This window comes from Leishmania infantum, chromosome 30, assembly GCF_000002875.2.
Source record: "Leishmania infantum JPCM5 genome chromosome 30".
Classification (NCBI taxonomy): domain Eukaryota; phylum Euglenozoa; class Kinetoplastea; order Trypanosomatida; family Trypanosomatidae; genus Leishmania; species Leishmania infantum.
Genome location: NC_009414.2, coordinates 1,191,548 through 1,219,388, shown reverse-complemented (window position 1 = coordinate 1,219,388; position 27,841 = coordinate 1,191,548). Strand labels below are relative to the sequence as shown.

Genomic DNA, 27,841 nt, shown 5'->3' with positions numbered 1-27,841 from the left:
CAACTGCCGAGAAAGCAGGCAGTACACAGGCACCCATCCGGCGGAGAAGGCTGGCATGCCACCTTTCCCTTCGCCCCTTTCTGCAGACGCTGCCATGCACTCACGAATATCTTTGGTGGGTTCAGTTCTGTTGGCTCATACCAGCGGCACGCACGCGCCGTTTGGCGTAGAAAGCAGTGAGATGCTTGGGTCAGCGTGTTGGCGTGTATGCGAGGGTGGATGGGCGGCTGAGAAGGTCTGGTAAGACCTAGGCAAAGACACGCACAAGCATACATATCTAGGCGTGTGTGTGTGTGTGTGTGTGTGTGTGTGTGCGTATGTGGCAGGGCTGGTTTCTCTGCTAGTGCGCGTGTTGACGCCCAGGTGTCAGCGCTTTCTCTATCTCAACACAGATATGCACGCACCTAAAGAAAAACACATGCACTCTCGCCACAGCTCAAGGGCGCCACCACCATCACCACTCAATCCCCATCGAGGCTGAGAACTTACGCGCTCCGGCGGGGCGCAATGTAGTGATCGTAGTAGTGCTTCATCCAGGTCTGCGCTAGCTCCAGGTCGAGCTCGATGTGTTCGACGTGGTGGTCAATGATCTCGGGGTCTAGCGGGGAGGGAAAGAGGTGAATGAGGCAGCCGCCATAGCGGTGGTTGCCGTCAAAGTGGTGATCCACGACGTACTGCTCCTGCTTGGCGATGAGCGAGAGCACTGCCAAGCGCAGCTTGATGAACTGGTAGAGGCAAGGCTCGATGTGGCACAAGGGCTCCTTGGGCTCGCCTTTCAAGTGAGGTAGACGAGCGCGATGAATGCCGCGATGGACAATGATGTCACACAGCAGGTATTGCAGTGAAGTTCGTAGCTGCTTCGTCACGATGAGGTCGACGCAGTCCCCCATGTCAAGGTAGGGGGAGTACATGAGAACGGGGTCGTAGGAGTTAGTGCTGTACATGCTCATGCCCATCGCCTGCGCCACCTTGGAGACGCCGATGGTGTAGCGCCGCTCGATGCCACTGTAGTCGACGCCTTGCGGCATCCGCAGAGGGCGGCTGCGCAGTTTGTTACGGAGAAGCTGCGCCGTAAAGAGCTTCATCTTGCGCATCAGGAAGATCTCGTCGGCCACCTCCAGCTCGGACCGTCCCGTCTTGATCGAGATGTATTTCACCCGCTCATCGTCGTTGAACTCCTTCGGAAAGTAGTGGGTGTATATGACATCCTTAAACGTCGGTATGTACCGTCCCTCTACCGTCATCTCCTGCTTGTACGGAAACCACCGTATGTGGCTTTCCGTGCGTGCGTTGGAGCCTTCCAGGTAGCCGTGGATGTGACGCGGAATACTCTGCGAGGACAGCGTGTTGCCGGTGCGGTCCATCATCTTCTTCCAGTAGCGAGTAAGGGGGTTGTGCTCAAACACCGGACTGTCCCACATGGACATGCATCGTACAGGGGTGCACCGCATTGTGTGCTCGCAGCTATATCATGCAGCGTCACTTCGATAACTGGGACTATGGGCAGAACGAAGGGCTGAATATGGCCAACTAGTAGGAAGAGAGCAGCCGTACAGAAGTGGGACGTGGGTGTGCGCTATACGTTGACGTGTGCCAGCGTGTGTCTCCCTGCTCAGCCGCCTCCTGGCGCTATCTGTACCTTCTCTTCTCTCCACACGCCCTAGTCATTGGACGAGTGCGAATCAAGGCGCACCGTGGAGAACGAGTGGAAAAAGAAAGTATGCGTTTGTGCGCAGGCGTGAGTGATCGTGGGCCGAGGCATACAAGGAGGCATGGCAGCGCAGAACAGAGGGAGAAAAGTAGAGGAGCACTGCAAAGAGAGCCGCCATGCACGCGCACTTGCAGAGCGAGCAATCGCAAGCACGCCGTGCCTCAGCGATACTCTCGACGAAGAAACAGTGGCTCGCTGCTCTTTCGGGAACTCGAGTGCATCGCAGTTCATGAGCACCGCTGGCGGAGGGCGAACGAAAAAAAAAACGCATTCGCCTTGCAATGCAGCATCAAGCTCCTTGAACTCTCCTGGGCCTGCCGTGCCTGAGGGACGGCAGAGATGACCGAGTGGAGCGGAGCACGCATCCGCTGCGCTCCTTCACAGGGGGGCAGACGTGCTCTCGGCGCACATCCACTTGTACTTCGTCCTTTCTTGTTCTTTTTTTCGTTTCTGGGAAGCATACGGACAAAAAAGAAAATTAAAACAAAAAAGATAAAGGAATCGAAAGGCTACAGAGGTCTGGACGCACGGGACGAGCAGAGTGCGGCAGCAGGCTACGGGGAAGGGAGAACGAAACAGAGAGCAACACACGAGGAGGAAGCCCTGCATTTCTCTCCTCCCTCCTCAGTGACCATAAACACACCCGAACACCGACACGCACGCGCTCAATTGCTCTCTATTCCGCACCCTCAATGTTGGTCTTGGTCTGGACGTAGATACCGTCAAGGAACTTACGGATATCCTTCTTCTTGACCAGGCACATCTGGTGCAGCACGGCGGCCTCGCGGGACACCTGCTCCAGATCGTTGCCGTCGAAGATGATCTCATCCTTGACCTTGGACGGGTCGGTCTGGCTGACCTTCACGCTGCTGGGCACCAGCTGGCGGCGCACGCGCTTCTCACCAAGGAAGTTGCGGACCTCGATGTTCTGGCCATCCACGGAGACGTTGATCGGAAAGTGAGCGTAGGCGCAGCGCACCTTGAAGCGGTAGCCCTTCGTCACGCCAGTGATCATGTTCTGCACGTGCGCCTTGGTGGTGTTCAGGCACGCGATCGGGATCTTGGAGCCGAACCAGCGAATCACCGTGAAGGTGCGATTCTTTTTGTCCACGCGCAAGTCCAGCTGCAGGTGCGTCAGGTCCTTCGTGAGGGTGCCGCGTTTACCCGTGACGGTGACCTTGCGGCCCTTCACATCGACGGTCACACCCTCCGGGATCTGCAGGGTGCAGAGGCTCTTGACCTTGACCATCTTCTTGCGAGAGATCAAGTAGGGATATTCTTAAGCCTGTGCGTGCGTGTGTGGCGAGAGGAGATGGAGATGGAGAAAAAAAACGAGGGACAGAGGGGAAGCGGCATAACAGTCGAGTAGGAAGGCACCGGAGTGACGCGCGTTGGCGATGAGGGAGCGTGAGCGGTGACGGAGACACCGCTCACGGGAAGAGGAGTGGGAAGTGCAAAGCCCGAGCATAGCAAGAGGAAGCGGATGCGAAAAACCAGCGGCGGTCGCACGCGAGAGAAGGGAGGGTGGACATCGTCTCTCATCTCGAGACAAGGCGAAAGCAGAGGAGAGAGGATGCGCAGTCCGTTGGAAAGAGGTGGGCGCGATCCAGTTGCCGTCCTCCCCACCCCCGCCCCTTTCAGCCCGGCGTGCTCCGTGTCTACTCTCGCGCGTGCGCACGTCCACCGGCACGCGACCCCTACCCGCCACGTCCTTTGTCGGTCGCTTGGTCCTTTTCGCCTCCCCCTTCCCTCAGGTCCCCATCGGCCAGCCGCCAACGAAGAACTGCACTGGACAAGAGTGAAAGGCAAACGCATCGGCGACGGTCCCGCTCTGCGCTCTCAGCTCTGCAGGAGGGGTCCGTCTTCCGCCAAAACTGAGAAGGCGACCGCTCGTCCAGCGCAAGCGGCGCTTTCCGTCGTCGGTGATGGTGGTGTTGCTGCTACGGGACGCACTTTGGGAATCAGTGCGCACACAAGAGGCACAAAGAAAAAGTCTAGGAAGTTTGAAAAAAAAAAAGACTTTTCGGCAGCGGGGATGCTGTACGGAGCCGCTGCAGAGCGGAGGGCACACGCGCACGTACTTGCACATGCACCTGTGCATACAGACACCCAGGCAGCGACAGGAACGGAGAGCAAAAAAAAGGAGCGGAGTCGAGACGGCGCATCGGTTTGAAAAACCGCTTTTGCACGCCTCTCACGCGCGCGCTATGTGCGATGTTGTATGGCGACTACAGGGCGGCCGGCCGGCGGTGGCGGCGCGAGCGCGAGTAGTCCATGTTCGGCAGCAGGCGTGCCTTGGCCGGGTCGTCGCAGTAGGTGTTCGGGTCGAAGAACTTGAGCGACTCCCTCCCCCACCCCTTCGGAAGCTCCACCGTCGGTGAGGTTTCGTCAACGACGATGGCGTCATCCACGGCGTGACCCACGGTGGTGCGGCCCTCCTCGGTGTCAGCCGTCGGGTACTGGAGAGTACGGGACACCGGTGCCTTGAGTGCAGACTTTGCCAGTGCCGCAGCCCCTGCAGGAGCGGCACTCTCCGCGGATTCATTCATAACTCGCCTCTGCGACCGCTGGAGGCGTGCAAGCTTCTCTGGGGAGCTGACGTAGTTGTCTGCAAAGAGCTTGGACGCCTCGGGGCCCCACCCTAGGTGCTTATCCGCCGGAACTCGTTTGTCTGACGGCTCCTCCCCCCATCCTGCCTTCATACTGACGACAGCGGCGTTGTTCGACTCCGTCTTGCTGCGCTTCGCTGCCTGTGCCAACGTCGTCTTTTTCTCGGATCGCACCGTCCGCGGACGCTTGCCAGGAGTCGACATGTAGTTCTCGGGAAACAGCTCGTGCGCCTCGGGGCCCCAGCCCGGTCGACGCCTCGGCGCCGCAGCCTTCGGCACCGGCGGCTCTGCCGTCGTCGGTGCCGCGGCGGTGGCCGCTCCGTCGCTGATCGCCTTTAGGGTCGTTGCATGTGTCACTGCAGACTTCGCTGCTGCCGGCGGCGGCGCGGGCGTCTTTGATGCAGAGCGCTTCACCTCGGCCACCAGCTCGTCCTCGTTCTTCAACGTGGCAGACTCCTTGAGGAGCGATGAGGCAGTCTCGGTGGCAGTCGGCTGCGCAGCGTGATCGCTGCAAGCGGCGATGGCACCGCATGTCGTCGATGACCCGTTCGTCTGCTGCGGCGGCGGTGGAGGCGAGGCGAGCCGCGATGGTGCCGCAAACGCGCTCATTCCCTTGAGCCTCATATAAATGACTTCTTCCTTTACAAAGACAACCTGCGTCACGCAATCCTGCGCGAATACCTCCGCCTTAGGCTGCGCGCCAGTGCCGCCGACATACACCTCCGTCACTACAATAGCCGGTGTGTTGCTGCAGCCGTCCAGGTTGCGTCGTGAGAGCACGAGGCGCTGCATCGCGTCCTTCGCGAGTCGACGCACCGTTGTGGAAGCACCAATCGGGACACGAAACGTGTTGCCCCACGTGTTATCCTCTCCTATGAACGTGACTGTTGCGAAGAGCGGCTCCGTCGAAACGGTCGCTGGCGACGCTGCTGAGGCCTGCATTGTTGCTTCACAGGCTCAAGACCACAACTCTAGATCAACACTCTGGTAGTAGAGGAGATGACACCTGCTGAGGTGCAGGGGTGAAGGCTCGGAGTAGCCCAACAACAGAATGGAGGAAACGAAAAGCGGTGAGGAGAACGACTAGCGAGGGTCCCTCTCCGGGAGATGATGGTGGCGTGTTAGTGAAGAGAAATGAAGAATGCGCGCTAGCGAAAAGTACCCGAGACGAAACAATCGCCACAGAAAGAATAGGAAAAGCAGCCCTGCTCGCCGGCACACTGGCCAAGAGAAGAGAAAGCGGTCTGCGGATGCAGAGAGAAATGGAGGACGCGAGAATCGGCGGTGATGCAAGGAGGCAGGTGGAGAGGGATACCCGGGACACAGGGGCCAAACGGCAAGAGCGAGGTGCGAAGAACGATGAGAGAGGAGTCGGCTGAAGATCCGACGATCACGCAACCACGATGGAATCTGCAGCCTTGAAACAAACGTTGCAAGAAACACGCACAAAAAAAAGATGAGAGATCTAGTGGTCTAGCACAAATGCGCGCACAAACACACACACACACACGAAGGCACCGGCACCGACACAAAACACAATAGAAGACAAAGAAGATATCAGTAAGAACAACGGTGTGAATCTAATAAGAAGCGAGAGGGAGGGAGGAAGAGTCTCTAACGATGCCCACGTGGCGTTGGTGCAGCAGCAGCAGCGCGGCGCTGCACAGACTTGTGTGAAGAGAGGGTCGGTTTCTTTTCTGTTCGCTTGTGTTGTTATATTATCATGGCATACGGCGACGAAAACGAGCGCACACGCGGTGGTGTGCGCGTGTGTGGGCAAAATAGGCGATGAGAGTGAGGGGTGGCGTTGGAGGACGTTGGAAAAAAAAAAAGGAAGACGAAGGAACGAAATGGAGACAGGCGCGTGGAGGAGAGAGGTCAAAGGAGGCGCATCTGAGGAGTTTTGGAAATGAACGCGAGACGCAGGCAGACGCGATGGGCGGGCATCGACATGGGAGCAGGCTTGCAGGCACAGGCACATAGCCGCACGCACACACACAAACACACGCTTGGGCGATGGAACCTCTACGGTAGGCAGTGCGGAACGATGGGGCATGATGGCGATGGCGACGTCGGCGAAGTCAAGAGCCATGTGCACTACAGTAATAACCACAGCTAGTGGAATGATGTGGCTGCGCACACCCTTTCTCTCCCAGCACAGCACTGTAGCTTTTTTTGTGTGTCGTTTTCCTCTCGCACACCGTTGGTAAAAAGCTGAGAATGTGTACCGAGAACGAGACGAGAGAAAGAGAACAACCGGAGCGAAGGGGAAGGGAGCCATGTTGCCGGTCACCGCACCATGTTACCATTCGACCGCCACCCCAGACACATTCGCACGCCAGGGCAGTGACCTCACGCACACGCATGTCGTATCGGCATCGAGTTTCGCAGGATGCCCTTGTCATTCCGTTTCGTTTGGCGTAGGAAAGAAGTAGCGCGTGCTTGTGTGGGTGTATGCGAAGGGTGCGCATGTGTGCGCAAGCACACCAGCGGTGCTTGGAGGCGGAAGGGGGCGGTGAAGCGTGTGCGGCTACTTGAGCGAAAATCCCCTCAAAAAGAAGAGAGAGCAGCCGAGAAGCAAACAAACGTCACCTTAGCCTTGTGCTCGAATCGTCCCCTCTTGCACGCTCTGCAGACATCGACGGATGAGAGTGGCTACTGCTCCTGCAATGTTGGTTGGGCACACGCGAAACAATCTAACCACACATGTGTATACTGTGTCCAATATGCACACATGAACACGCCCGCGCACGCCACTGAGACCTGCACAGAGGGGACAAGGGCGGAAAAGAGAAAGGGAGGGATTAGGCAAAAAAAACGCCACGAGCCGTGTACAGAGAGACAGAGTACTGAGAGGACAGGCGCACAGGCACACACACGCACACGTGAGGGGAGGCAAACAAGGCAACAACAGCACAAAACAAAAGAAAACACAGGAAAAAAAAGCAGCGACGAGACGATCTCCGATCGACGACACCGATCTTCACCGATAGCAGACATGCGGCATCCCGTAAAAAACACAGCGGAGCAGAAAAGCAACGTCGACAGGCTGATGGGCAGCAGTGCCATGCTTGCGTATCACTTCCCTCGCTGCCTCCCTCTCACTACGCCCTCTACACAGCCCCTCCAACTCACCCTCACAGATGCCCATAACGGCCACCGACTACACCGCAAAGGCGTGCACCCCAGGTCACTGCAGGGGCGGTGGCTGATACGTTGTGGTGCCATTGTCGGTTGAAGTGGGTATGTCGAGGGGCGGTGGTTGGTAACCCGCAGGCCCGCTACCGGCAGCCCCTGGCGTGACGGCATACGAAGGGGCGCCTCCGTACGGAGTGCCTATGGCGGGAGCAAGTGGCGCTGGTTGTGGTGCTGCAACTGGGCCGGGGGGATTTGCCGGCGACGGTAGCGACGTCGACGCGTAGGCCGTCCCGGGCATAGGGGCTTGGGTACCTGGTGAGGCCGGTATAATGGCACCAGTGGGCGCCGCAACAGCCGTCTGGCTACTGTACGCGTATGGGGTCGGCGGCGCCGGCGCCGGCGCCGGCGGCAGCGCCGTCGGAGGCAGTACCGGCGTTTTGGGATAGGTGGGGAGGCGTACTCCCTGAAAGGTTTGCGAGAAGCCCGTCGACGCGATTTCCACGAAGCTGTGGAGCACCTGAATTGTCGTGAGCACGCTTCGGTCGATGGCCTGGCGACCAGACACGAAGAGCTCCGAGCACAACGCCTTACTGCGCTCCGTCGCCCGCCACAGCTCCACGCGCCAATTCTCCAAGATCTGCTCGTTGCGTGGAAGACGAGTGAAGTCCCTTTGCGGTGATGAGCGGAGGTACTGCACTTTGGATTTGAAGAAGTCGTACTCGAGCTGATGGTGCCGCCGCGCATCTTCGACCTCGCGCAGCTGCGCGCACTGCTTGGCGAAGCTGCGTAGCAACTCGAACCCGTTATCCTTTAGACCTTTCTGGTGCTCCTGCGACGTCTCCACGAGCTTCACACCAACCTCGAAGACGTCGTCGGCAAGTTCACGACTCTCCTTCGGTAAATCTGGTACACCCTTGTACTCCTCTCCGATCTCCCGCAACGTTGTGCCAAGCTCGCCCATGAGCCGAGCAGCCTGGATGACCTTTTCGCAAATCATCTCTCCCTTCGTCTCCATTATGCGCACCTTCGCCATGACCTCCGTAAGCCGCATCTCCTCCGGTGACACCTCCGTCCGCGATACCATCTCACGCAGGCTCTGCGTGGTGCGGCGAGCAAATCCCTTCAACGTCTCCATCACGGCGTGGCGTAAGGCGTCAGTGTGTTTGCGGCGCCACGGCTGTCAGTGTGCGATAGTGAAGCGAGCAAAAGATAAATCTGCACGTCCTCTGTTCTTTTTTGTGACGCTGTAATGCAGCTTCTCCTCTGATCCGGGAAAAGTCACTGCACAGTCCTGCACGCGCGCGCCCTACGGGGGATGAGAAGTCGCTCACGCGAGAGTGAAGTTCGATACGGCACGTGGGGTGACCTTGTTTTTTTTTCCTCCTCCTTTCGTGCCTTTTCTAATCGATACAGCGTGAGTATCTGCGTTATGTGCGCGGATGTGCGTGCACGTTACAGATGCGTATTGATGTGTGCCTATGTACGTGAGGAGGTTCTTGGGCGCGATTCACGCAAGCACGGGTGTGTTGTACCAGTACGCGCCGGACAGGAAATCCGTTGTGCAGCGACACAGACGACAAGAGGGAGAGAGGACCGACAGGGATGAGTGTGAGGGTGGTAAGAGGAGACGATAGGAGAGGTGAAGTCCTGTGCACACACGAGGCCTTGTGCCGTAACACTTTTTCTTGTGGCACCGCCTTGCACCGATTTGTGAAGGTAGAAAAAAAAGAGGGAAGGTGCGGCACTTACAGCTGTGACGTCCCCCATGTATGCAAGACAATGTCAGGCAGTCTGCTGTTTGTTGCGCCGAGAGCGTCGGTGAGAGTGAGAACAAAGCAAGAGAAGACGAAACAAGCGAAACATATGGGGAGGCGGAGAGCAGAGGCGCAAGTGCCCCTCCCCATCCACAATCCCGTTACCACTTGCCCACTCCCCGTCTGTGCCCTCGCTCCATCTTCACATCTCCGCGCGAAACCAAGCCACCGCATGCCTCTCACTCTCTCCCCTCTCCTGCGTTCTTCATGCCTCATGTGTGCTTCTTCTCATGACGGCTGCTAGCGCGGTTCTTTGTTTAAATAGTGTTTTCGTTTTGTTCAAACACCGTGGAGTCATTTTTTTTTCGTTCGTTGCTTGCAGTTCTGCATGTCTAAAGATGTACGCGCCGTCCGCCCTCCTCCTCCCTCCCTCCCTCCCTCCCTCCCAAATCAAGGGGGAGAGCAAGCAACACAACACAAAGGGAAAGGCAAAGAAAGGGGGAAAAGGAAAAGGGGAAAAAAGGGAAGGGAAGGGAAGGCGCAGTGGTAATGGCAATGATGACTGCGTCCGTGGATGTCGCGATGCACCTCTTCTTTTCGCCCAGTTGTACGATCGTGTGTGCGTGCGTATGTATGTGTGTCCGCGGGTTAGCTTATGTGCATGACAGCCAGCGCGTGCGGTATGCGGCAACTTCGCCTAAGTTGTTTCAGGGACAGTGCGCAGTGTGCCATGTACTCTTTTCTTTCCCTTTACAACAACGAAAGCGCGAACGCAACAGGGGGAGGCAGAGGTAAGAATGGATACCAACGAGGAACACAAGAAAAAAGAGCTCGGCAGACGAATCCCGGCAGAGATGTTGGCAAAGCCCTCAATAAGTACTACCCGCTCCCAAAAAAAGAGAGCACACACACAGGCAGGCGTGTGACACGTAAATAAAGAAATACAACGTTTGCTGTCTATGATAAAGGACGAGGGAAGGGTAGCAAGAGAGAGGCGGCCATACATACACTTGCATGGGAAGAGTGCGAAACCGCAGCACACGCAGCGATGCAGAACCGGTGTAGAGCAAAGAAGTGGTGCACTCGCGCACACCAGCAGAGCGGCGTACAGCACCGGCAGAGGATGGCGTAGGCAACGGTGCACGAACAAAGGAGTAAAGAGAAAGGGAAAAAGAAAGTCGCTTGACTCTGCGCCTCTCATCTGCTCCAAAATATGGCCCTCGTCGCTCTTCGCCCCTCTGCTTCATCACACGAGACGCATGCATACAGACGCGCACACGCATCCGGGCAATCACTGACTCGCAGCCGCCACGTGGCCCACAGCGAGAGGAACAAGAGATCTAGGAATGCGCACGTTAGTGCAAAAGTCGAAACACAAGCCGCAACAACAAACCCGGACCCCAAGAAGAAAAAAAAGCTCAATCACGTGGCGTACAGGGCACACATGCACACACAGTCAGGCAGGCAGGCAGGCGTGTGACAGGCACACCCAAAGGCAATCGCCAAGTTCTAAAACGGAACACAAAGGAAGGGTACCACTGCACGCCACGCCCACCCCTCCCCCATCAGCGCGACCGCATGACATTCGCAACATGAGGGGTGAATGAGTAGGGTGGCGGCGGCAGCAGCGGCAAAGGGGCTGCGCTTGGCGGACACGCACATAAAACGAGAGGAAAAACGAGCAACAGTACATACAGACAAGAGAAAGGGACGGGCGACCGATGATACAACTTGAACAGGGAGGGGGAGTCCGCAAAACAAAAACATGTCGGTGCAGGGGTGCTCTAGTAGTCGGGATTGTTGAGGTCGCAGTTCTCGGAGAGGTAGAACTCGCCCTGTCCCACGATACGGTTGTCCTTCCAAGTGCCCACGAAGACGGCGCCGCACTTGAGGATAATGCGGGCGCGGCCCTCCTTCTTGCCATTCACCCACCCACCCTCATAGCTGGAGCCGTCCGGTAGCAACAGCTGGCCTTCGCCGTGGCGCCTATCATCCAACCAGTCTCCCTCGTAGCGGCACCCATTCGCGTACTCGAGCACACCTCGGCCGGTCGCGCTGTCGTTCCGCCACTCGCCCTCATACGTGTCTTTGTTGCTATAGGCCAGAGTACCGCGGCCGTGTTTCTTGCCCTGGTACCACTCGCCTGTATAGCGGTCACCCTGGAGGTAGGTGAGGGTGCCGGTGCCGTGCGCCTTGTCGTCCAGCCAGTAGCCCTCGTAGCGCTCGCCGTTGACGTAGGTCAGCACACCGTAGCCCTGCTTCACATCGTCGCACCACTCACCCTCGTATTTGTTGCCGTTCGGGAATATGTACGTACCCTTGCCGTGCATCTTGCCATCCTGCCACTCGCCCTCGTAAACGCCGCCGTCGGCGTAGTAGTACTTACCCCAGCCCTGCATGCGCCCCTCCACCCAGTCGCCGTCGAACTTCTCCGACACGCTACCGTCGGGGCCGGCGTACGTCACCGTACCCTTTCCGTGACGTTTATCATCCTTCCACTCGCCGTCGTAGCGGTCGCCGTTGGAGTAGTAGTAGAGACCTTTGCCATGCATGCGGCCGTCCTTCCACTCACCGTCGTAGCGATCGCCGTCGGCGTACTCGAGGGTACCGCGGCCGTTGATGCGGCCAAACGTCCAGTCACCGGTGTAGCGATTGCCGCTGGCGTAGTAGCATGTGCCCTTGCCGTGCACCTTATCCTCCACCCACTCCCCATCGTACTTGCTACCGTCCGCGTATGTGTACACGCCGTGGCCGTGACGCTTGCCGTACACCCAGTCGCCCTCGTACTTCTCCTTGTTCGGGTAGATGAGGCAGCCCCGGCCATGCATCTGGCCGTTCTCGATTTCACCTGTATACATCATTTTCGCTCACTTGACGCTCACAATACAGAGAAAAAGGGTCCGTAATAGGGAAGAGGAGGAGGGACAGAAAGAGGATCGTTTTCAGTGCTTCTACCCAAAATGCCGATGCTGATGGAGGTATAGACGGCCTAGCCCAGATGGCTGAAACTGAGCGAAAAGAATACGTGATAGGCGCGAGAGAGGGAGAGCGGAAGTTGGTGACAGGAGTGGGCACCGCTGAGGACGCGCACACGTACACACTTCTTGCTTGTGGCGCGTATGTGCGAAAGCAGATACAAGTTTGTGCAAAAATATGTGAGGCACGTGTGTGTGTGTGTGTGTATAGAAACAAGGAAGGATGCAGAGGCGATTGAAGGAGATGCTGGTAGATGCTGTGGATGTTGCACAAAAGAGTGCGTGAGGGAGCTGGCGCAGGCGAGAGCGATCCGCACCTGAACAGCTTAGCTGGCTTCTGGGTGTCACACGACTGCATCTGCTGACGGAGATGGGGTAGAATGCAGGAAACAGTTCGGCTCAACAGCAACACAACGTCTAGTGTCCCTCCGCCCCTCGAGTGGATGTCCCTGCTCCGCTCACCGGCATACCCTTACGCAGATAAGAATCTTTGTTTCCCGCAAGCCCTAACGTGCACCTCAAGCCCTAGAGAGCGGGGAGAAGAGAGAGTTAGTAGAGAGTCGAAGGCGACGCCCACCACCGCCGCCCCCGACCCGCCCTAGCCCCCCCCCCCAACTTGCGTTTTATGCTACACATCTAGGTGCTTCTGCGGGCCCTTCCTCTGCGGCCGGTTATCGAAACACGTGCCTTAGGCTCTTTTCTTTCAGTGGCCGCGTCGCTTGCAGAAAAAGCCCGCGTCGCCCCGATCGCAGCACAACGAAGCTGTGAACTGCACGGTAAGAGTGTGCGCATGCGAGAGAAGGCTGAGAAGATCCGGCTCTCTTTTCCCAGGGTCAGCGGGAGGTGCTGCATGGCGGAGAACGACATGGAACACGCTGCCGTCAGTCCCGTGATGGTGCCTGTGTCAGCGAGCACGCGCCGCAGGAACGGGACATGCACGTGCACCAGCGCCTTGGACACTGGGTCATCGACGCTGAGCAGGTGGTAAGCCATCATGCCGGTCAGGGCCAGCATCACCGCGCATTAGTGCAAGGTGCCCATTCAGAGCGGTGGCACAGATAGCATCGAAGCTAACGTAAGCTAAGACGGCAACACCGGCACAGCGAATGATGCCGCTGAAACCAAAGCGGCCAAAGGGGCCCTCATTGGGAGGGGAGCAAAAGGAGTCAGGTTGTTGCGGAAGAGACCCCAGTGTTTCGCGGTGGTGCAGAACCCGTAGTCGACAGAGCGACCGCGCAACCCTAGTTGCATGCCCACAAACATGTTGTCCACCGGCGCAGACTCCTGAATACCGGCTTAGAGGGCCGCCGTGACCACAGCGCCAATGAGCACCGTAGGCGCGTTCAGCACCACCCCCTCAAGAGGCAAAGCGGAAGTCCTCGGCCGCAGTCGGTGCGTGGGAGATACACTCCGAGCACTGCACCTTCCACTCCCGCAGCTGCGCGCACACGCTCGCTGACCACCTCACCGCCACGGCCGAGCCCCAGAGCAGATTTTCCAATGTTGGGTAAAAAGCCACCATGCAGGCCGCGAGCCCCCCCCCCAGACGAGGGGGGCATAGGTGTAGGTGTTATCCGCCACAGGCGCCATGGTCAAGCGCACAGCGTATCATAAGCCGATGAAGAAGCGCGCAAAACGCCCAAAAAGTCCGGAAGAGCACTGAGCCGGCACAGAGAGAGGCCGCCTGTCCTGTGATGAGCACGCCGGCTCGCGAGAACGCCCGGATACCCATTGAGACCAGTGTAGTGAGGCAGAGCGTGCCATGAAGTTTGTCGAGGCGAAAAGTGTCCACGGCAGCAGCAAAGACGATTTTGCGGGGCATCTGCGCTATGAAGCGCGCACCCCGGCGCCCCTCGGGATCAGCCGCCAAGTCCATGTTGGTCTCTGCTCTTTGCTTCATCCAAGTGGCACACGCCACTGAAGGGTTCGCCATCAACAAACCACACAACAGTGCTGGTGGGTGAACTACACCAAGGATTATCGAAGGGGTGCGAGAAAGGGGATCTCGATAGGGGAGCAGCGCGATAGGAAATAGAGAAACGAAAGAAAAAGCCTAGCGATAAGGAGAAAGCTCGTACTACATGGAAGCCGCCAGCCACCTATATCTGCTATGATATGCGTGTGACGGCCGCAGTTTGCAGCCTCGCCACCTCCGCTACGTTGTCCCTCGTCGCTTTAGTCTCCTCGCCCACACTATGGGATACGACACACAGCGTCAGGGATGAAAAGAGATGTCACGAGAAAAGAGGAGAAAACACAAGGTTGAAGAAAAAGGGGGGGGCGCCGACGGACAGACAACCACAGCATTAGACGCTGCCCCCTCCCCCTGCGCTGCCGTCTCATTACCGGGTGGAGAGCAACACGACAGAAAGCGAAAGAGAAGCAAGGACAAGGAGAGTTGAGGAGGCCATGGAAACGCCGGAGAGGAGGCGAGTGGGTGTGCCGCTAGCTGTGCGTGAGGCATTTCATCTCCCTGTCAAACGCCCACACAGTCATCTGTGACAGCCCCGAGGAACAGCGGCATAATGAATGCTGCTCTCCCACAAGGCAAGGTCGTTGACAGGGGATACTCGCACATGTATCTCTATCCCCTCGCCTCCCTAGCGGGGAACCAGAGGCCAGCTGTACAATAGGTGCAGGCGGCCTTCTTTGTCTGTGTTTCCTTGCTTGTCGGATCTCATCTATCCTCTTGGCTTTCAGCTTTTCCTGATGCTGCTTCACAACTTTCTGCGACTTCTTAAGTGCGACAGGGCGTGCGTAGCACACGGCAGAACCGAGCAGGAGAGCCAAGAATGCAGCTCCGTGCTCAGAATGGACCGAAGCGTGTCGAAGGCCACAAAGAAGGTCTCCCGGTAGCGCGCATCGCGTCGTCATCGAAGCAAAGAAACCTTGCGCTAAATGCAGCAGTGGAGTACAAACCAGGCACAGGCACTGACCTCAGGGCTATGTTACTTTTGCCCTTCAACGTATCTATTCTGCCACAGAGCATGGCCTCTGCTCCACTCCACCCAGTCTAGCACAGGCCCCCTACCGCGTCGTGCGAAGCATACTGTAGACAGACGCGTTACAGCCGAGCACCGATTCCGCCATCTGAGAGCACGGCCCCTGTCTCAAACTCAACCCACCACGCCGGGCGCCACCTGGTGCATCCGCTCCCTGAGGCGGCTCAGGCTTCCCTCCCACTGGTAGGCTGTGTGAGGGCCGGGCGGGATATGCTCGAGTCACGCTGACGCTCTGCCTAATCATGTGAGTGGCACCAACGTGCTCACTGGCTCGGGCGGCTTCGACACCACGCCATCCAGGGCCTGGCTGCCGACATCGGTAGCGACACACTGCGCCGACTTCCCCACCTCGAAGGTGCCTGGCCCTTGTCGCCACCGGAAGTGTCTCGGCATGGACAGGGATAGGGGGGCCGCCTAGTCGCCTCCCACTGCATGGGGGACTGGACCCTGAGATACCACGCACTCAGGTCTCCCTCCGTCCTCGGGGTCGCAGAGGAACGGAACAAACGAAGAAGCGCAGTAAGAACGCACACCGAAGCTCTTCATCGTAACGAAGCGAAGAAACAACAAGACACAACAGGGAATGAGTGCTCGGCAGCGCAATCGCAGCAGTGGATGGAGGTTACACACACATCGTGCATCCGTGCAACAAACAAAACAGCAGCCGGCAGGCACACACAGATGCAGCCAAGCGCGTCCACCAAAGCACAACAAGACAACTACGAGTGAAAAAGACGACTCAACGGAACAACGTGAGAAAGCGGAGAAGTGACAGGGAACGTCACGGCGCTTTTACTTGGCTCCTCTCTCTTCTTCACAGCCACGAATCACCGCTGCCACTGCCACCATTGCCACCGCATGAAGAGCAAAGTAGCGTGAGGCTCACGTGGCAGGATAACAGAGGAGGCGAAAGTGAAGCAAGGATGAATACAGGTATTCGCGAGAAAATAGTGCCAGAGGAAACTATGTAAAAGCGGCAACCCAATGAGCATCATTCAAAGACATCGACAGCAGCCACCCCTCCCTCTCTCCCATCATTGCTCATCCTCGTAGTCCTCCGCCTCCTCGTCGACCATTTGGGTGGCAATCTCCGCCAGCAGCTCTGCCGGAACACCGCCGTGCTCGAACAAGACACTCGCCGCCACCTCTTGATTGCGCTGGGTAGCAAGGTAGACTAGCACAGCGCTCTGTTCGTCCCACATGCCACCACCTAACTCGACGAGCTGCTGCACCGCCGTGCGATCCTCAGCAGTCAACTCGAGCCCGCTCTGCAGCTGATTCATGAAGCTGCTTTCTTCCGCGTCACCCACGACAGCCTGTGCTGTCGACAGCGCGGCGGGCCCGGCCGGAGCGCTCGCACTGCCCGGCTGCCCTGACTCACCCATGATAGATAGGAATACCTCCGGATCGCGCTCAATCTGCTCGTATACAGCCGGGTGACGCAGCGCAATCTGCTGCATCACCACTGGCAGCGTGTCCGTGTTTTGGTTGTACAGGATACGGATTTCATCAAACTGCGGGATGCGCGAGAGGGCGGCGCGCATCTCCGACTCGGCGGTGGATGGCGCGACTGCAGGCGCTGGAGAGTCCGACGCCGGTACGGCCGCGGCTGCAGAAGACGCGGACGGATTCGATGCTCCCGGAGCCGCTGCGGGTGCGGTAAGAGCACTGAAGGGCGTGAGCTCCTCCACAAGGTGAGGTGGGATGCCTTCGAAAAGGTACTCCACGGCGCGTTCGACGTTCATGAAAGCGGCGCGCAACGCCAAAGCAATTTGATTGCGGTCCTCGAAGCCCATCGACGCCACCTCGTCGATCAGGTTGAGGGACACGCCATACGTGTTAGTTGCGGAGGCAGCAGACGCAGCAGGAACAGCAGAGGCCGCTGGGGTCGTAGAAGCGACAGGAGCGGAAGGAGCTGCAGCGGAAGCAGGAACAGCGGGTGCTGGTGGGTCAACAGTGGCAGCGGAGGTGGCGGGGGTCGTTGTGGTCAAAGCAGGCGTGGGCATCGCCGCTGGCGGCGTAGCAGAAGATGCAGGTGCGCTACTCTCAGGCGCCGCCTCCGTCTTTGGTGGCTCCGCCGTTTGCGGTGCTGGCGGCTTCGGAATCTTTCGCTTGCGCCCGGCGAGCACAAGCGAGTCGTTGTCTTTGACTCCAGCATCCGCCAGCATCCTGCTGTCCTCCAGCACGGCGCCATTGAAGCACAGTCGCAACGACGCTGGCTCGTACTCGTCCTCCAGCAACCTCTTAACATCGAGAATGGTCGAGGTCGCCTCCACATCCACCTCGTGCTGTTTTCCAGTAATTGTTTTGAGAATGACTTTCATTTTGTGCGTGTGTGTGTGTGTGTGTGTGTTTAGGTGTGTCACTGATGTCAGTGAGCCTTCTCGTCCGTTCTTTCGATTTCTCCGATGTGGAAGACGGGAAAGAAGAGCGAGGGAGGACGGGCTGCAAGGGGGCGGAGTTAGCCCCAGGACTGTTGCCGGGTGCAGAGGGAGTATGTTTGCACGAGGGACTGTGTCCGTAAAGGCAGGGCCGGGGAAGAGGGAAGAAGAAAATAAAAGACTCAGAGGGAGAAGCGCCACGACAGGTCTTGCAGAGAGCACACACAGAGAGAGAAGAAACGAAGAGAGTAACGCGGATGGAAAGATACAAATCCTGGGCGTAGGCATACCGTGAAAGACAGAGAGCAGCACCGCGGCGGAACGGACGTCGAGGGCAAGCGCTAGGTGGGGCGGGGGCGGGAGCGGCGTGCAAAGTGCAACGGCGCAAAGAACCGAGAGAGAGAAATCGGTGGAAAGGTGAAGAGTGGCACAGAATTGGAGAAGGAGCGCGCAGGGGGAGCGGAGCAGACATTCTAAAGCGTGCAATCAACTCAAGAGGAAAAGAGAAGACCGATTTAGCACGGAAGAGTGGCACCGACAACGAAGCCGTGTAGAGCAGCGAAGCGCCTGTACATGTGTAGAAGCGGGCGCAGACACGAGCACGGCACCCCCCCCTTCTCCTTCGGGAGTCGTATGCGAAGAAAAGGGTCTCAGAGAGAGAGTTCGACTATGCTGGACAACAGTGTCACGCCGCGCTCGCCCGCGTGCGACGGTTCCCTTCATTCTATGCAGTCTTCTCTTGCTGCACTGAGCTCTAGCGTGCGAAGCGCTAGAGAAGAAAAGGTGGGGGAAGGAGGCAAGATAGATGTCGACCCATCGACACGCTCGCACCACCTCACGCAAAGTCCGGAAGGCGTATCACAACGAAAATGCAGATATGTATAAACCACGCACATACACAAACACGAACTACAGCGGGGACGGCAACGGGAAGCTAGTGCACAAGAGCTTGACCGGCCAAAAGAAGAGATGGGGCAAAGCCACACGAAGTGTGACGGCAGTGGGAAGCACAACGCGCTTCGTCACGCATATAGTGTACATCAGTAGAGGAAGAGAGAAAAAAGGAGGGGATGTGGGGCAGGACCTCTGTCTCCCTCTCCCCTATCAAAATCGGATGGGTGGCAGTTTTTCGTGGCCGCGTGCAGGTGCCGCTGTCGCCGAGGCGGGGGCGCGCTTCTCATACATGCGCCACAGATCGTCGTACGTGAGCTCCGTCGGCGAGGGGGCGGCGCCCAGTACTTGTCTGCGTTGGGTTTTGTGAACCGACGTCTTGTGAGAACTCGTGCGATCCGTTCGCAAGCGCCGTGACAGCGCTGATGACCTGCTTGGGGAAGCAGAAGACGTGTACAAGTACCGGTCCATGCTGGAGTCTAGCCAATCCACCTCTTCAGCGCCATCCTCGTCACTGGAGTCCGTTCCGCGTACTTGGCCGACGGCAGAGCCGCGAGTCTTGTCTGCACCGCGGCGCAAGGCGTCTCTGCCGTCCCCCGCGGCATCCGCTGAAGCCTGCCGCACCGCCATGAGCTTGCTGGTCGCCGATGGTGCCATCCTCTCCTGCTGCAGCGCGTGCTGCTCGCGCTGACGCTGGCGCAAGACGAGCTCGTAGGCCGCGTTGTGGCTTTGTGTGACACTACGCGCAAGGCACACGCACTTGAGCACGTAGAGCAAGGTCACCGTGGAGCACCGCACTACCTGTCCCTCGATGTGGTACTGTACGAGGCCGGTGGGGGTGTTGTGTGGGAAGGTGCACAGCACCTCTTCCTTCGTTTTTGTCACCACCATCCAAAACGAGACAGGGAAGCGCAGGAGAACGGCCGCCGGCACAGGACGGCGAGTCCCAGCCCTGAGCATACCGTCAAAGAACACGACCGACCCTACCACCGCCTCGGCCATCAGAGATGCAGCGGCACCGCTGGCGTTGCTTTCCGACACGCGATCCGTGGTATCATACATAGAGACCGACGCCGCCACTGCGGTCTGCGATGCAGCAGGGGTGGGGAAGGTGACGCCGAACAAGTCTTCCTTTTCTAGAGTTTGACCAAAGGAACGCTCTGCGGCGATGAGAAGCGTCGCGGACGGCATCCAACCTCGCATCTCGGCCTCTCGCATCGACGCAGCCCTCAGCAGCGCTGCCAAGGAGAGCAGGCACCGCAGGCAGTCATCGGAGAGGTTGTGGCGGATGTAGTGGGACTGCGTCTGGCACAGGGCGCCGACAGCGCTACGGAGGCGAATGCGGTGAAGCCGTCCCCCCGTTCCGCTCGGCTCCACCTCCAAGGCCACCGACGCGTCATCGGCCTCGCTGGGTGGCGGTGATGCGGCTGCCATTCCCACTGGTGGAACCACCAATGGCGGGAACTTCACGTACGCGCGCTGCGGCACAAACAGCTCGGCGTTGAAATGCATATGCACCTGTGACGTCGCACCGCCACGAGCCTCCACAAAACTGCCGAGCTCGCTGAGTATACGCTGCAGTTCGGGGACCGTCGCCTCAAAGCACCACAGACGCTCCTCCCCGTCTGCCACCTCGAATCCGCTGAGCCCGGGCGGCGAGTACACCTTCAGCTCGCCTGCGAAAGACGGCAATGGCGGGGCTGGTACGGGGTCTGCGGGAGCAGGGCGTCCGATTGCCTTTCCTGCCTTTCGATTCCCGCTGCCGCTACCTGATCGCTTTGAGGAAGAGGAGGCAGCAGGCGGCGCCGCGCCGCGGGCATGGGTGGTGCCGCTGCGTCCCCCAGCTGGCTTTTCCTTCTCCGCGGTTTCGGTGGGCGGTAGCGGCGGCGGTGGCGGTAGATAAAGCTGCACGTCCTCTGTCGCGCGAGGCAGCGCCGTGACCTCGCGCAGAAGGAGCGCCAGAAAGTCGGCTATCCACGGAACCGCGTACGGCAGGCGCACAAGCGCACGCGTCAAGAAGGCCTTGCGGGGCAGCGGCTGCCCCTCCTTGTCAACATGCTGCAGAGGCGTGAAGGGCTGGAAAAAGTCGAGGCGTACGGAAACGCTGCAGCCGGTAGTGAGGCACGTGGAATCCTTTGCAAGGTTCACCGTGGAGCGACCAGGCAGCAGTTGCACCGTTTCAGTAAAGCGTGTTTGATCGTCTGTCAAAAAGTCGCGCACCGAAAAGCCGCCGCTGCCAAGTAAGACCTCTGTGCCCTTCTCCGGCGGTGAGGTGGCGCTTGCAGCTGCTACCGCCGTCCCCTGAGCATCCATCTCGAAGGATTGCCAAAGCGACACCTCGCATGGTGCGCTGTGGAGTTTCCGGTACACATCGAGGGGTGTGCCCAGCTCCTGCAAAAAGAGAATGTGATCGTGGAAAGTGGCCGCCGGTCTGTGTGATGGGAATGAGGACGGCGCCACAGCCTCATCGGCGGAGATTGCAGGTGTGATCGGAAGTATGGGTGCCGTCACGCATCCCCCTGCCAGTGTGACACACGCGCGCAGACGACGGCGTGAGTCGGCAGTCGCAGCTACAGCTATGTCCTTTGTGGATGAGGAGCCAGATGTGGACTCCAAGGTGGGCAGTCCCGCGACCCCGTATACACGCACCAGCACTGGGCGACACTGAGACATGCACTGCGCAGACAGCAGCAGTGAATCGTGGCACCGCACGCGGAAATTCAAGCACTTGTCAGCATCGACAAGTGACCCTGCGGTGAGCGGCACAGAGACGTCCATTGTCGAGCTTGCAAGAAGTGGAACAAACGATAGCGTTGCTCCCCCAATGTGGCGGGCGCCGTCGGGGAGAGCAGCGAGCCCGGTCGCTGACTTTCCTTTGGATTTCGCGACAGCCGGCGTCACGCTCTTAAAACGCTTCCCCGCTGCGCCGCCAGCCTGCTTGCCACCGGCTTCGTCGCCAACGCCGGCGCTCGGGAGGGCGTACACGTCAATACGGTTGGCCTTGCTATCATTAAGTAGTGTATGGCGTACGGTCGACCCGCCTACAAAGACCGTCTGCTTTACTAGGAGGAGCAGCGGGAGGGCTGCAGACGGTTGCTGATGGCGCGACTGTTGTTGCCCGTCAGCGGTACAGTCGCTGTTGGCGTCGGCCGGCAGCTGGCGAGGAAGAATGAAGTGATCCTCCTGACAGAGTCGCAGGAAAACCAGAATGTCTGGCGCCGCTTGCGCCTCCACATCCCAGTGCAGATACACCTCCAGCAAGCACTCTTCCTCTGTGATGCCTGGCGAGGTCACCGAAGGGGTCGGCACCCTCTTCTCCTTTTCTTTCTTGGGCATTGTCAAAGGCGAACCGTGCGAAATGTCTGCAGTGCGTGGGTGTGTGCGGGTGGGAGTGTGTGCCCTGCATTGATGGACGACTAAAAGGGGGGAAAGATAGGATAAAGGAAAGTGCTTTCCAAGCACTTGCTGCGCGTACGCGGCACGAGACAAGGGCAGCCCACTCCAGCTGGCACGAAGAAGATACGCACGGCGGATTGGAAAACGCACGAGTGCCAGTGAAAAAAAAAATTGACGGCAGGAGTGCAGCGGAGTTTAGACGGCTGGCGGTTGGGGAAGAACATGGAGAAGGCATCGAAAGGGAGACAGAGGAGAAAGGGGACGACAGAAAAGGAAGAAGAGGTGAGTGGAGAACTTTCAGCGCCACACGCTTGGCTTTCGTCGGGTGCGCACCTGCACATGCGACAGACGTAGACGCGTCGGGGTCAACAATGGCAGCGGCAAGAAACGGCACTAAGGTGAGAAACAGAGAGAGGGGCTTGAGAAGAGGAGCACACAACGGTGTTCTTGTTCTCGGTCTTTTCAGCAAACTCTCTCTACACCACCCCACAACTCCAGTCGCTATGTGTGGCCTGTCCGAAAATCGGTTGCCTGTGTGTTCATGACTTTTTTGTGTGTCGGTGATGTAGTTGATGTGGTGTTTACACATCAGATTGCTTTAGTTTTTCTCTTTTCCGTCGCCGCCGCCGCCTCCCCCTCCCCTCCTACGCGCATTGGTAGACTCCTGCCAAGTAGAGGGGAGGGAGGGTCGGCGAGTACGTGGTAAGGAAGCAACCAAACGCAGTGAGAGACAAGGGCTCCCTCAGTCGCTGTCAGCGTCGTTGCCACTGTGGAACACGAATCCAGAAAATATGTAAGGAGATAAGGTGCTCAAGCACACGCACACGCGTATCGCCACGACGCACCTATGTTAGCATCTCTGCCGCAGAAAAAGAGAGGAAGATCGAAGTTTGAAAGAAACGCACAAGAGACGAGGAGCAACAGCGTAACGCGCGTTGTACAAAGAAAAAAAGAAAAACGAGCGAGCCATGTGCCGATAGCGACAACAAAACATGCCAAGGGACAAAAAGAGAGCGGCACATCAACGCCGAAAAGAGCCGCCACGGAGGGCATTCATGTGCAGCGCCCTATCTCTCTTTCCCGCCGACACAAGCCGCTGCCGCCGCCATGTTACTCTTCAACGCCCCCGCGTAAGTATAAGTAGAGGGGTACACACCGTCAACGGAGAAGGAACAGAGGAAGAGCTAGATTGGGTGCACAGCGCGGTGGAAGAAAGGGAGAAAGGGAGGACTTTACCCCACCGGTACACTCACAGTGATCTTTGGACGAGTGCGCGAAACGAGCCCTGCTACACCGTGCCGTAATAATTCGTGCCCGCTTTCAGTAGCGGCTCCCGTGCCGCACCGGAGCACAACGGCAAATAGTACGCCGCAAGCAAGACGCTGACAACGCACACCACAATGAGCGCGGTGAAACTTACTAGGTAATAGGTCGCCACGGAATCCTGGAAGGGTGCGTGCGTACCCGAGACCGAGCTGGATGCGGTGGACGTCTCGATAAGCTGCACATGCCACGTGGCTTCCTCGATCTCCAGCGCCGCCACGTGCCCTGGGTCTCCCTTCTTCCAGCGCGACATGCCGAAGTCGATGTCGATGATCCGGCCCCCGCAAAGCCGCCAGCCGTCGAAGTCGCGTGGGTCATGTGGGACGTGGCCCACGACGACAGACTGGATGCCCGGGAACTTCTTGTCGAGCACCTTGCTCAGTGCGTTGCACTTGACATTCAAGATGCTGCGTACGAGAATAGGGTTGGCGACGTCGTCCACATCGTCCTCAGTCAGGTCCAGTCCGCCTCGCGCCAGAGGTGAGATGGTGCCGTTCATCAGCGCCTTGGTGAGCTCCGAATTGAACTCCTCGACCTTGCTGAGGCTCGTGATCATGCCGGCCGTCGCCGTGGAGAAGCCTCCGTGCATGAAGAGAAACGGGCCGTAGTGAAAGATTGCCTTGCGAGTTCGCAGGTATCTGCCAAGGTCTGTCGCGTTGGACAGAAGCACGTCACGGCCTTTCTGTCCACCACTAGCGGCAAGGCTCGCCTTGTCCACCGCCTTGTAGTCCCCTCGGAAGTTGCGCAGCTCGTGGTTGCCCAACAACCCAATTACATCGCCCCCTTTGGCGTGGGCCTCCTGCTGCAGCCTCATCAGCAGGCGCACAATGAGAATATCGTCGGGGCCGACATCAAGAATGTCACCCAGCTGGACCAGGAGCGCATCCTCACCGATCCAGTGATTGCGGTTGTCGATGAGACGCGCAAGACGCAAGACGGAGACGCTCTGCTCGTAGTCGCCGTGCAGGTCCCCAACGGCGACAAGGCGGCGCGCTTCAGCACTCAGAGCGACCGCGAAGGCTGCGATGATGAGTGCTGCTGACAGCAGCAGAGACAGCGATTTCTTCCACAGCGATGCCATCCTTTTCCCGTTTCTAGATGCCTTTGTGGAACAGAGAGAGCCAACGTAGCTGCGAGGGCTGAGAGGGAGGGGAGATGTGGTGTAGCCGGCACAGAATATGAATGACTGCGTACTCTCTAGAGGGAGGGAGAAAGTGGTGGCTTGATTCGCCCCTCACCTTTTCAGAGATCCCGACGAGAGCGAGAGAGGACGAAACGCAGAACTTAGTGGCAGGTGAAGGTTAGGGAAGGAGGCGCTGAGAGAAATGCAGCCTGTCTCTCTTCTCTTATTTTCCAGTACGATGCTGAGACGAGGGAGTGCGGAGATGTGCCACGAAAAAAAAAATCGACATAGTAAAACGCCACGAGGCAGATAAAGACAGAAGAGTCGGGGGAGGGGGTTGGAAGGCTACGAGGGAAAGGGGCGAACAACCGTACATGCGAAGTACGAAAGCAAGCCTCCCTGGCATTTGATGTTGAGTCGCAGCAGCGGTGAATCCGTTGGCACCAGAGGGGAGGATGACAGGTAGTGAGCGGCGAAAGAGACGACAGACAGAAAGAGAAGCCAGCTGCAACGCGATCGTGACGCCTCTTCAGAACTTTCTCGCGCCTCCCCACCCCCACCCCTATTCACCGCCCATCGTCGAGCCCATGCGCATTAGCCTACAGACAGAGACATACACACGCGGCTGATGCGCGCCGCCGTAAAGCACGTGTCCCTCTTTCAGTGCGTCCTCTGTGCAGCGGCACAGTCGGCGGTTGCCCTCAACTAACCGAAGAAAAAAAAAACGAGCTTCGGCGCTGTTTGACTGGATGCTTGCCTATGGACTTCATGTCATCGCATCAGCACGTTGGTGTGCTTTGTTTCGGTTCTCGTTACTCAGCAGACGCGCATGGCACGCTGTTTTGTTTTTCCTTCGCTTCGTTCCGTATTGGCTGCCCTCAAACACGAGCTCCAACTTTCTTCCTCCGTCCTCAAGCTTCCGTCTCTCTCGCGGAAGCTAGGGACTGCGGTGGGTCATCGAGGTAGCGAAGGGAATAGTAGTTCTCTCGCCCGCGCAGACTGCCAGCGCGGCAGTCGGAGAACAGCATTCCTGTGCGCGCATCGAACTTCATGCCGAGGCACGGTTCCAGAACGTCGCGGTTGAGCCGTTCCATCGTGTGCTCTCCGGGCTCGATGACGAAGCGCTTCTTGCTGGCCCGGATCAGCAACAGCGCCACCAGAGAAAGTACCGCCAAGAGTGGATGACTGTAGGCGCGCAGAAATTCCACATGCGGCTCCACTGACGGCAGCAGCGGCGGAAGAACGAGAAGCACATTGAGAGCCGTCAGCTGTGAGAAGAACACGAAGGAGCACAGCGCCGTCAGCAGCTGCACAAAGTGGTAGGAGCGATCTTGCCGGATGAAGCTGTACTGCAGCGCCAGCTCAAATGCCACCATCCCCGCAACATCGCGCTCCTTTACGGACTTCATGTCAACAATCCTTTTCGTGTATTACCTCGTTGAGTAGTGTCAAAGAGCGCAAGTGAGAGTGGGGGAGTGAAGTAGAGAGGATACACTCACGGGACCAGAGAGAGACGGGGAAAGGCGTTCCATAGCATTCCTCCATGTGGTCCGACATTCAGAGCTCACGCACGTCGCGCAACGGATGCAGCCCCCTCCCTCTTTTCTTGAGGTTTCGTCTCGCTCAGCTGTTGACGCCACATGATGCGATGAGGTCGGCAAGGAGGTTACAAGATCAAGCTGGGCGTGAACGCAAAAGTAGGCGAAGTACCTCGACAGCATAGCCGTCGAGACAGGCAGCACGTCCAAGCAGCTCTAGTCGTCGCGCATCTCGTTGCTGTTGTTGATGTCTTTTTCGTTTCTTGTAGGGTCGCACGCAAGCCATCCTGTTGTTGCAGGGCGGTTTTGCCGATGTTCTCGCGGCGCGTACTGTACATCTTGGGTGAGTTCGGGGGGCGGTGGCGAGGGGAAAGAAGCAGCAAAAGATACAACACGAAAAAAAAAAACGGAGGAGGAACGCGTCGGAAGGACACACTAGTCCCCTCTCCACTCTCTCCCCAACCTCCGTCCCCCCCCTCGAAGAGCAAAAACACGTGGCAGAGAAGCGGTGAAAAAGGTAAGAAGGAGTGCGAGGGAGGGCGAGAGATTGCAACGCCCTAACGCCCGGATTTTGTGAGCGTCTTCTCTAGCATTGCCTTTTTCCGCTGTATCTCCGCCTCCAAGAACTGGCACTTCGCGAGCGCCTCGTCATATGTCATTCTAGCGTCGTTGGCGGCGCGAATGCGCTCCTCCTTCTCCCGCGCCAGCCGCGCGTCCTCCGCTGCCTCCACGAGGCGCCGTGAGGAGATGTTCTCAAGCACTTTGGTTTTCCACTGCGCGCACTGCTCCCACGCCCTAGAGAGCTCGGCGTCGCTCTCTTCCTGCAGCTGCGCCTCCCTGCGCAGCCGCTGCTCGACTTCTTCCTTGGTGAACATCTTCTTCAGTCCGCGACTGACGTAGTCGCTCGGCTTCTTGTTGGACGCGTTGACCTGCAGCGGGTCGCAGCCGGCCATGAGCAGCAATCCCACCATCTCCCAAGCCCCGGAGTCAAGGCGCGAGTTTCGGGCAATGATATGCAGTGGAGTATCGTACTCCTCGTTGAGCAAGCATGGGTTCGCCCCAGCGGCGAGGAGCAGCTGGGCTGCCTTGACATCGCCGCGAACGGCACAGAAGTGCAAGCCACTGTTGCCCTGCCGGTCTTGCCGGTTGCAGTCCGCCCCGTTTCGCAAGAGGTACTCCGCCACCTCTGTCTGGCCCATCTTCACGGCTATGAGGAGTGGCGTCGCATCTGTGGAGTCGGCCGCATCGACGTTGGCGCCGTGCTCGACCAGCCACCGGCTCACTCGCACGTCTCCGTCAAATGCGCACTTGTGCAGGGCAGAACTACGCTGCCGGTCTAACTCGTTCACCTTCACCTCCGGATTGTCGCTGTGGCGGAGAATCACCTCCATGCCCTCGATACTTCCACACGCCGCTGCCGTGTGAAAAGGAGTGGACTGCGTCGTGGACTGAATGGTGTCGTCTGCGCCGTGATCGAGGAGCACCTGACAGCACGCTATGTAGTCCCGTGTCACTGCCTCATGCAAAGGAGTGCGCCCCTGCGCATTTGTGGCGTTGACGTTCGCGTGGAGTGACTCGATGACGTACTCGAGTGTAGTGGTGTTCTTGCCCAGGGCAAGGTGGACGATAGTGTTGCCATTTTCGTCTCGGCACTTCTCTACGTTGTCGCTAATTGCAAGGAACTCTTTGGAGAGACGACGGAGAGCTTCAAGGTTGCCGTCGCGGACCGCCTGCTGCACCGCATCTAGGAGCGCCTTGGGACCCTGCTGCCCACCAATGACGCCGAAATTCATTTAGACTCTCCTTGCGCGTGGGGGTGCCTCAGCGTGTTGCTTCTGATGTGGAATAGTGGTGGGTGGGAAGTGTTCCTGGGGGTGTGGCGGCGGCTCCTCTGGTGTGCAAGGACGCCAGTGAGACCACTTTTCTGTTCCTGCAGTATGTAGGAAGGGGCACAATACCACCCGCAGAGAGAGGGGCAGAGAGAAACGCGACGACTGAAA

At 58.3% G+C, this 27,841-nt stretch overlaps 10 protein-coding genes across 10 annotated transcripts; all 10 read right to left on the bottom strand.

Moving 5' to 3' along the window:
- Window positions 1-485: 485 nt before the first annotated feature.
- Window positions 486-1,451, bottom strand: LINJ_30_3400 (conserved hypothetical protein; the record flags this gene model as incomplete). The annotated part of the gene is made up of 1 exon (XM_001467151.1): window positions 486-1,451. The coding sequence occupies one exon, from the start codon at window positions 1,449-1,451 to the stop codon at window positions 486-488; it is 966 nt and encodes a 321-aa protein (XP_001467188.1).
- A 936-nt stretch (window positions 1,452-2,387) lies between these two features.
- Window positions 2,388-2,960, bottom strand: LINJ_30_3390 (putative 60S ribosomal protein L9; the record flags this gene model as incomplete). Its single annotated transcript, XM_001467204.2, has 1 exon — window positions 2,388-2,960. The coding sequence occupies one exon, from the start codon at window positions 2,958-2,960 to the stop codon at window positions 2,388-2,390; it is 573 nt and encodes a 190-aa protein (XP_001467241.2).
- A 979-nt stretch (window positions 2,961-3,939) lies between these two features.
- LINJ_30_3380 (conserved hypothetical protein) lies at window positions 3,940-5,112 on the bottom strand (the record flags this gene model as incomplete). The annotated part of the gene is made up of 1 exon (XM_001467149.1): window positions 3,940-5,112. The coding sequence occupies one exon, from the start codon at window positions 5,110-5,112 to the stop codon at window positions 3,940-3,942; it is 1,173 nt and encodes a 390-aa protein (XP_001467186.1).
- A 2,398-nt stretch (window positions 5,113-7,510) lies between these two features.
- On the bottom strand, window positions 7,511-8,593 carry LINJ_30_3370 (conserved hypothetical protein; the record flags this gene model as incomplete). Its single annotated transcript, XM_001467148.1, has 1 exon — window positions 7,511-8,593. One exon carries the CDS (start codon window positions 8,591-8,593, stop codon window positions 7,511-7,513), a length of 1,083 nt encoding a protein of 360 aa, XP_001467185.1.
- A 2,403-nt stretch (window positions 8,594-10,996) lies between these two features.
- On the bottom strand, window positions 10,997-12,073 carry LINJ_30_3360 (conserved hypothetical protein; the record flags this gene model as incomplete). The annotated part of the gene is made up of 1 exon (XM_001467147.1): window positions 10,997-12,073. One exon carries the CDS (start codon window positions 12,071-12,073, stop codon window positions 10,997-10,999), a length of 1,077 nt encoding a protein of 358 aa, XP_001467184.1.
- A 4,150-nt stretch (window positions 12,074-16,223) lies between these two features.
- LINJ_30_3350 (UV excision repair RAD23-like protein) lies at window positions 16,224-17,513 on the bottom strand (the record flags this gene model as incomplete). Its single annotated transcript, XM_001467146.1, has 1 exon — window positions 16,224-17,513. The coding sequence occupies one exon, from the start codon at window positions 17,511-17,513 to the stop codon at window positions 16,224-16,226; it is 1,290 nt and encodes a 429-aa protein (XP_001467183.1).
- A 1,161-nt stretch (window positions 17,514-18,674) lies between these two features.
- LINJ_30_3340 (conserved hypothetical protein) lies at window positions 18,675-21,797 on the bottom strand (the record flags this gene model as incomplete). The annotated part of the gene is made up of 1 exon (XM_001467145.1): window positions 18,675-21,797. The coding sequence occupies one exon, from the start codon at window positions 21,795-21,797 to the stop codon at window positions 18,675-18,677; it is 3,123 nt and encodes a 1,040-aa protein (XP_001467182.1).
- Window positions 21,798-23,145: 1,348 nt separating this feature from the next.
- Window positions 23,146-24,261, bottom strand: LINJ_30_3330 (putative serine/threonine phosphatase; the record flags this gene model as incomplete). Its single annotated transcript, XM_001467144.1, has 1 exon — window positions 23,146-24,261. One exon carries the CDS (start codon window positions 24,259-24,261, stop codon window positions 23,146-23,148), a length of 1,116 nt encoding a protein of 371 aa, XP_001467181.1.
- A 953-nt stretch (window positions 24,262-25,214) lies between these two features.
- Window positions 25,215-25,712, bottom strand: LINJ_30_3320 (conserved hypothetical protein; the record flags this gene model as incomplete). The annotated part of the gene is made up of 1 exon (XM_001467143.1): window positions 25,215-25,712. One exon carries the CDS (start codon window positions 25,710-25,712, stop codon window positions 25,215-25,217), a length of 498 nt encoding a protein of 165 aa, XP_001467180.1.
- A 686-nt stretch (window positions 25,713-26,398) lies between these two features.
- On the bottom strand, window positions 26,399-27,634 carry LINJ_30_3310 (conserved hypothetical protein; the record flags this gene model as incomplete). Its single annotated transcript, XM_001467142.1, has 1 exon — window positions 26,399-27,634. One exon carries the CDS (start codon window positions 27,632-27,634, stop codon window positions 26,399-26,401), a length of 1,236 nt encoding a protein of 411 aa, XP_001467179.1.
- Between the last annotated feature and the right edge of the window lie 207 nt (window positions 27,635-27,841).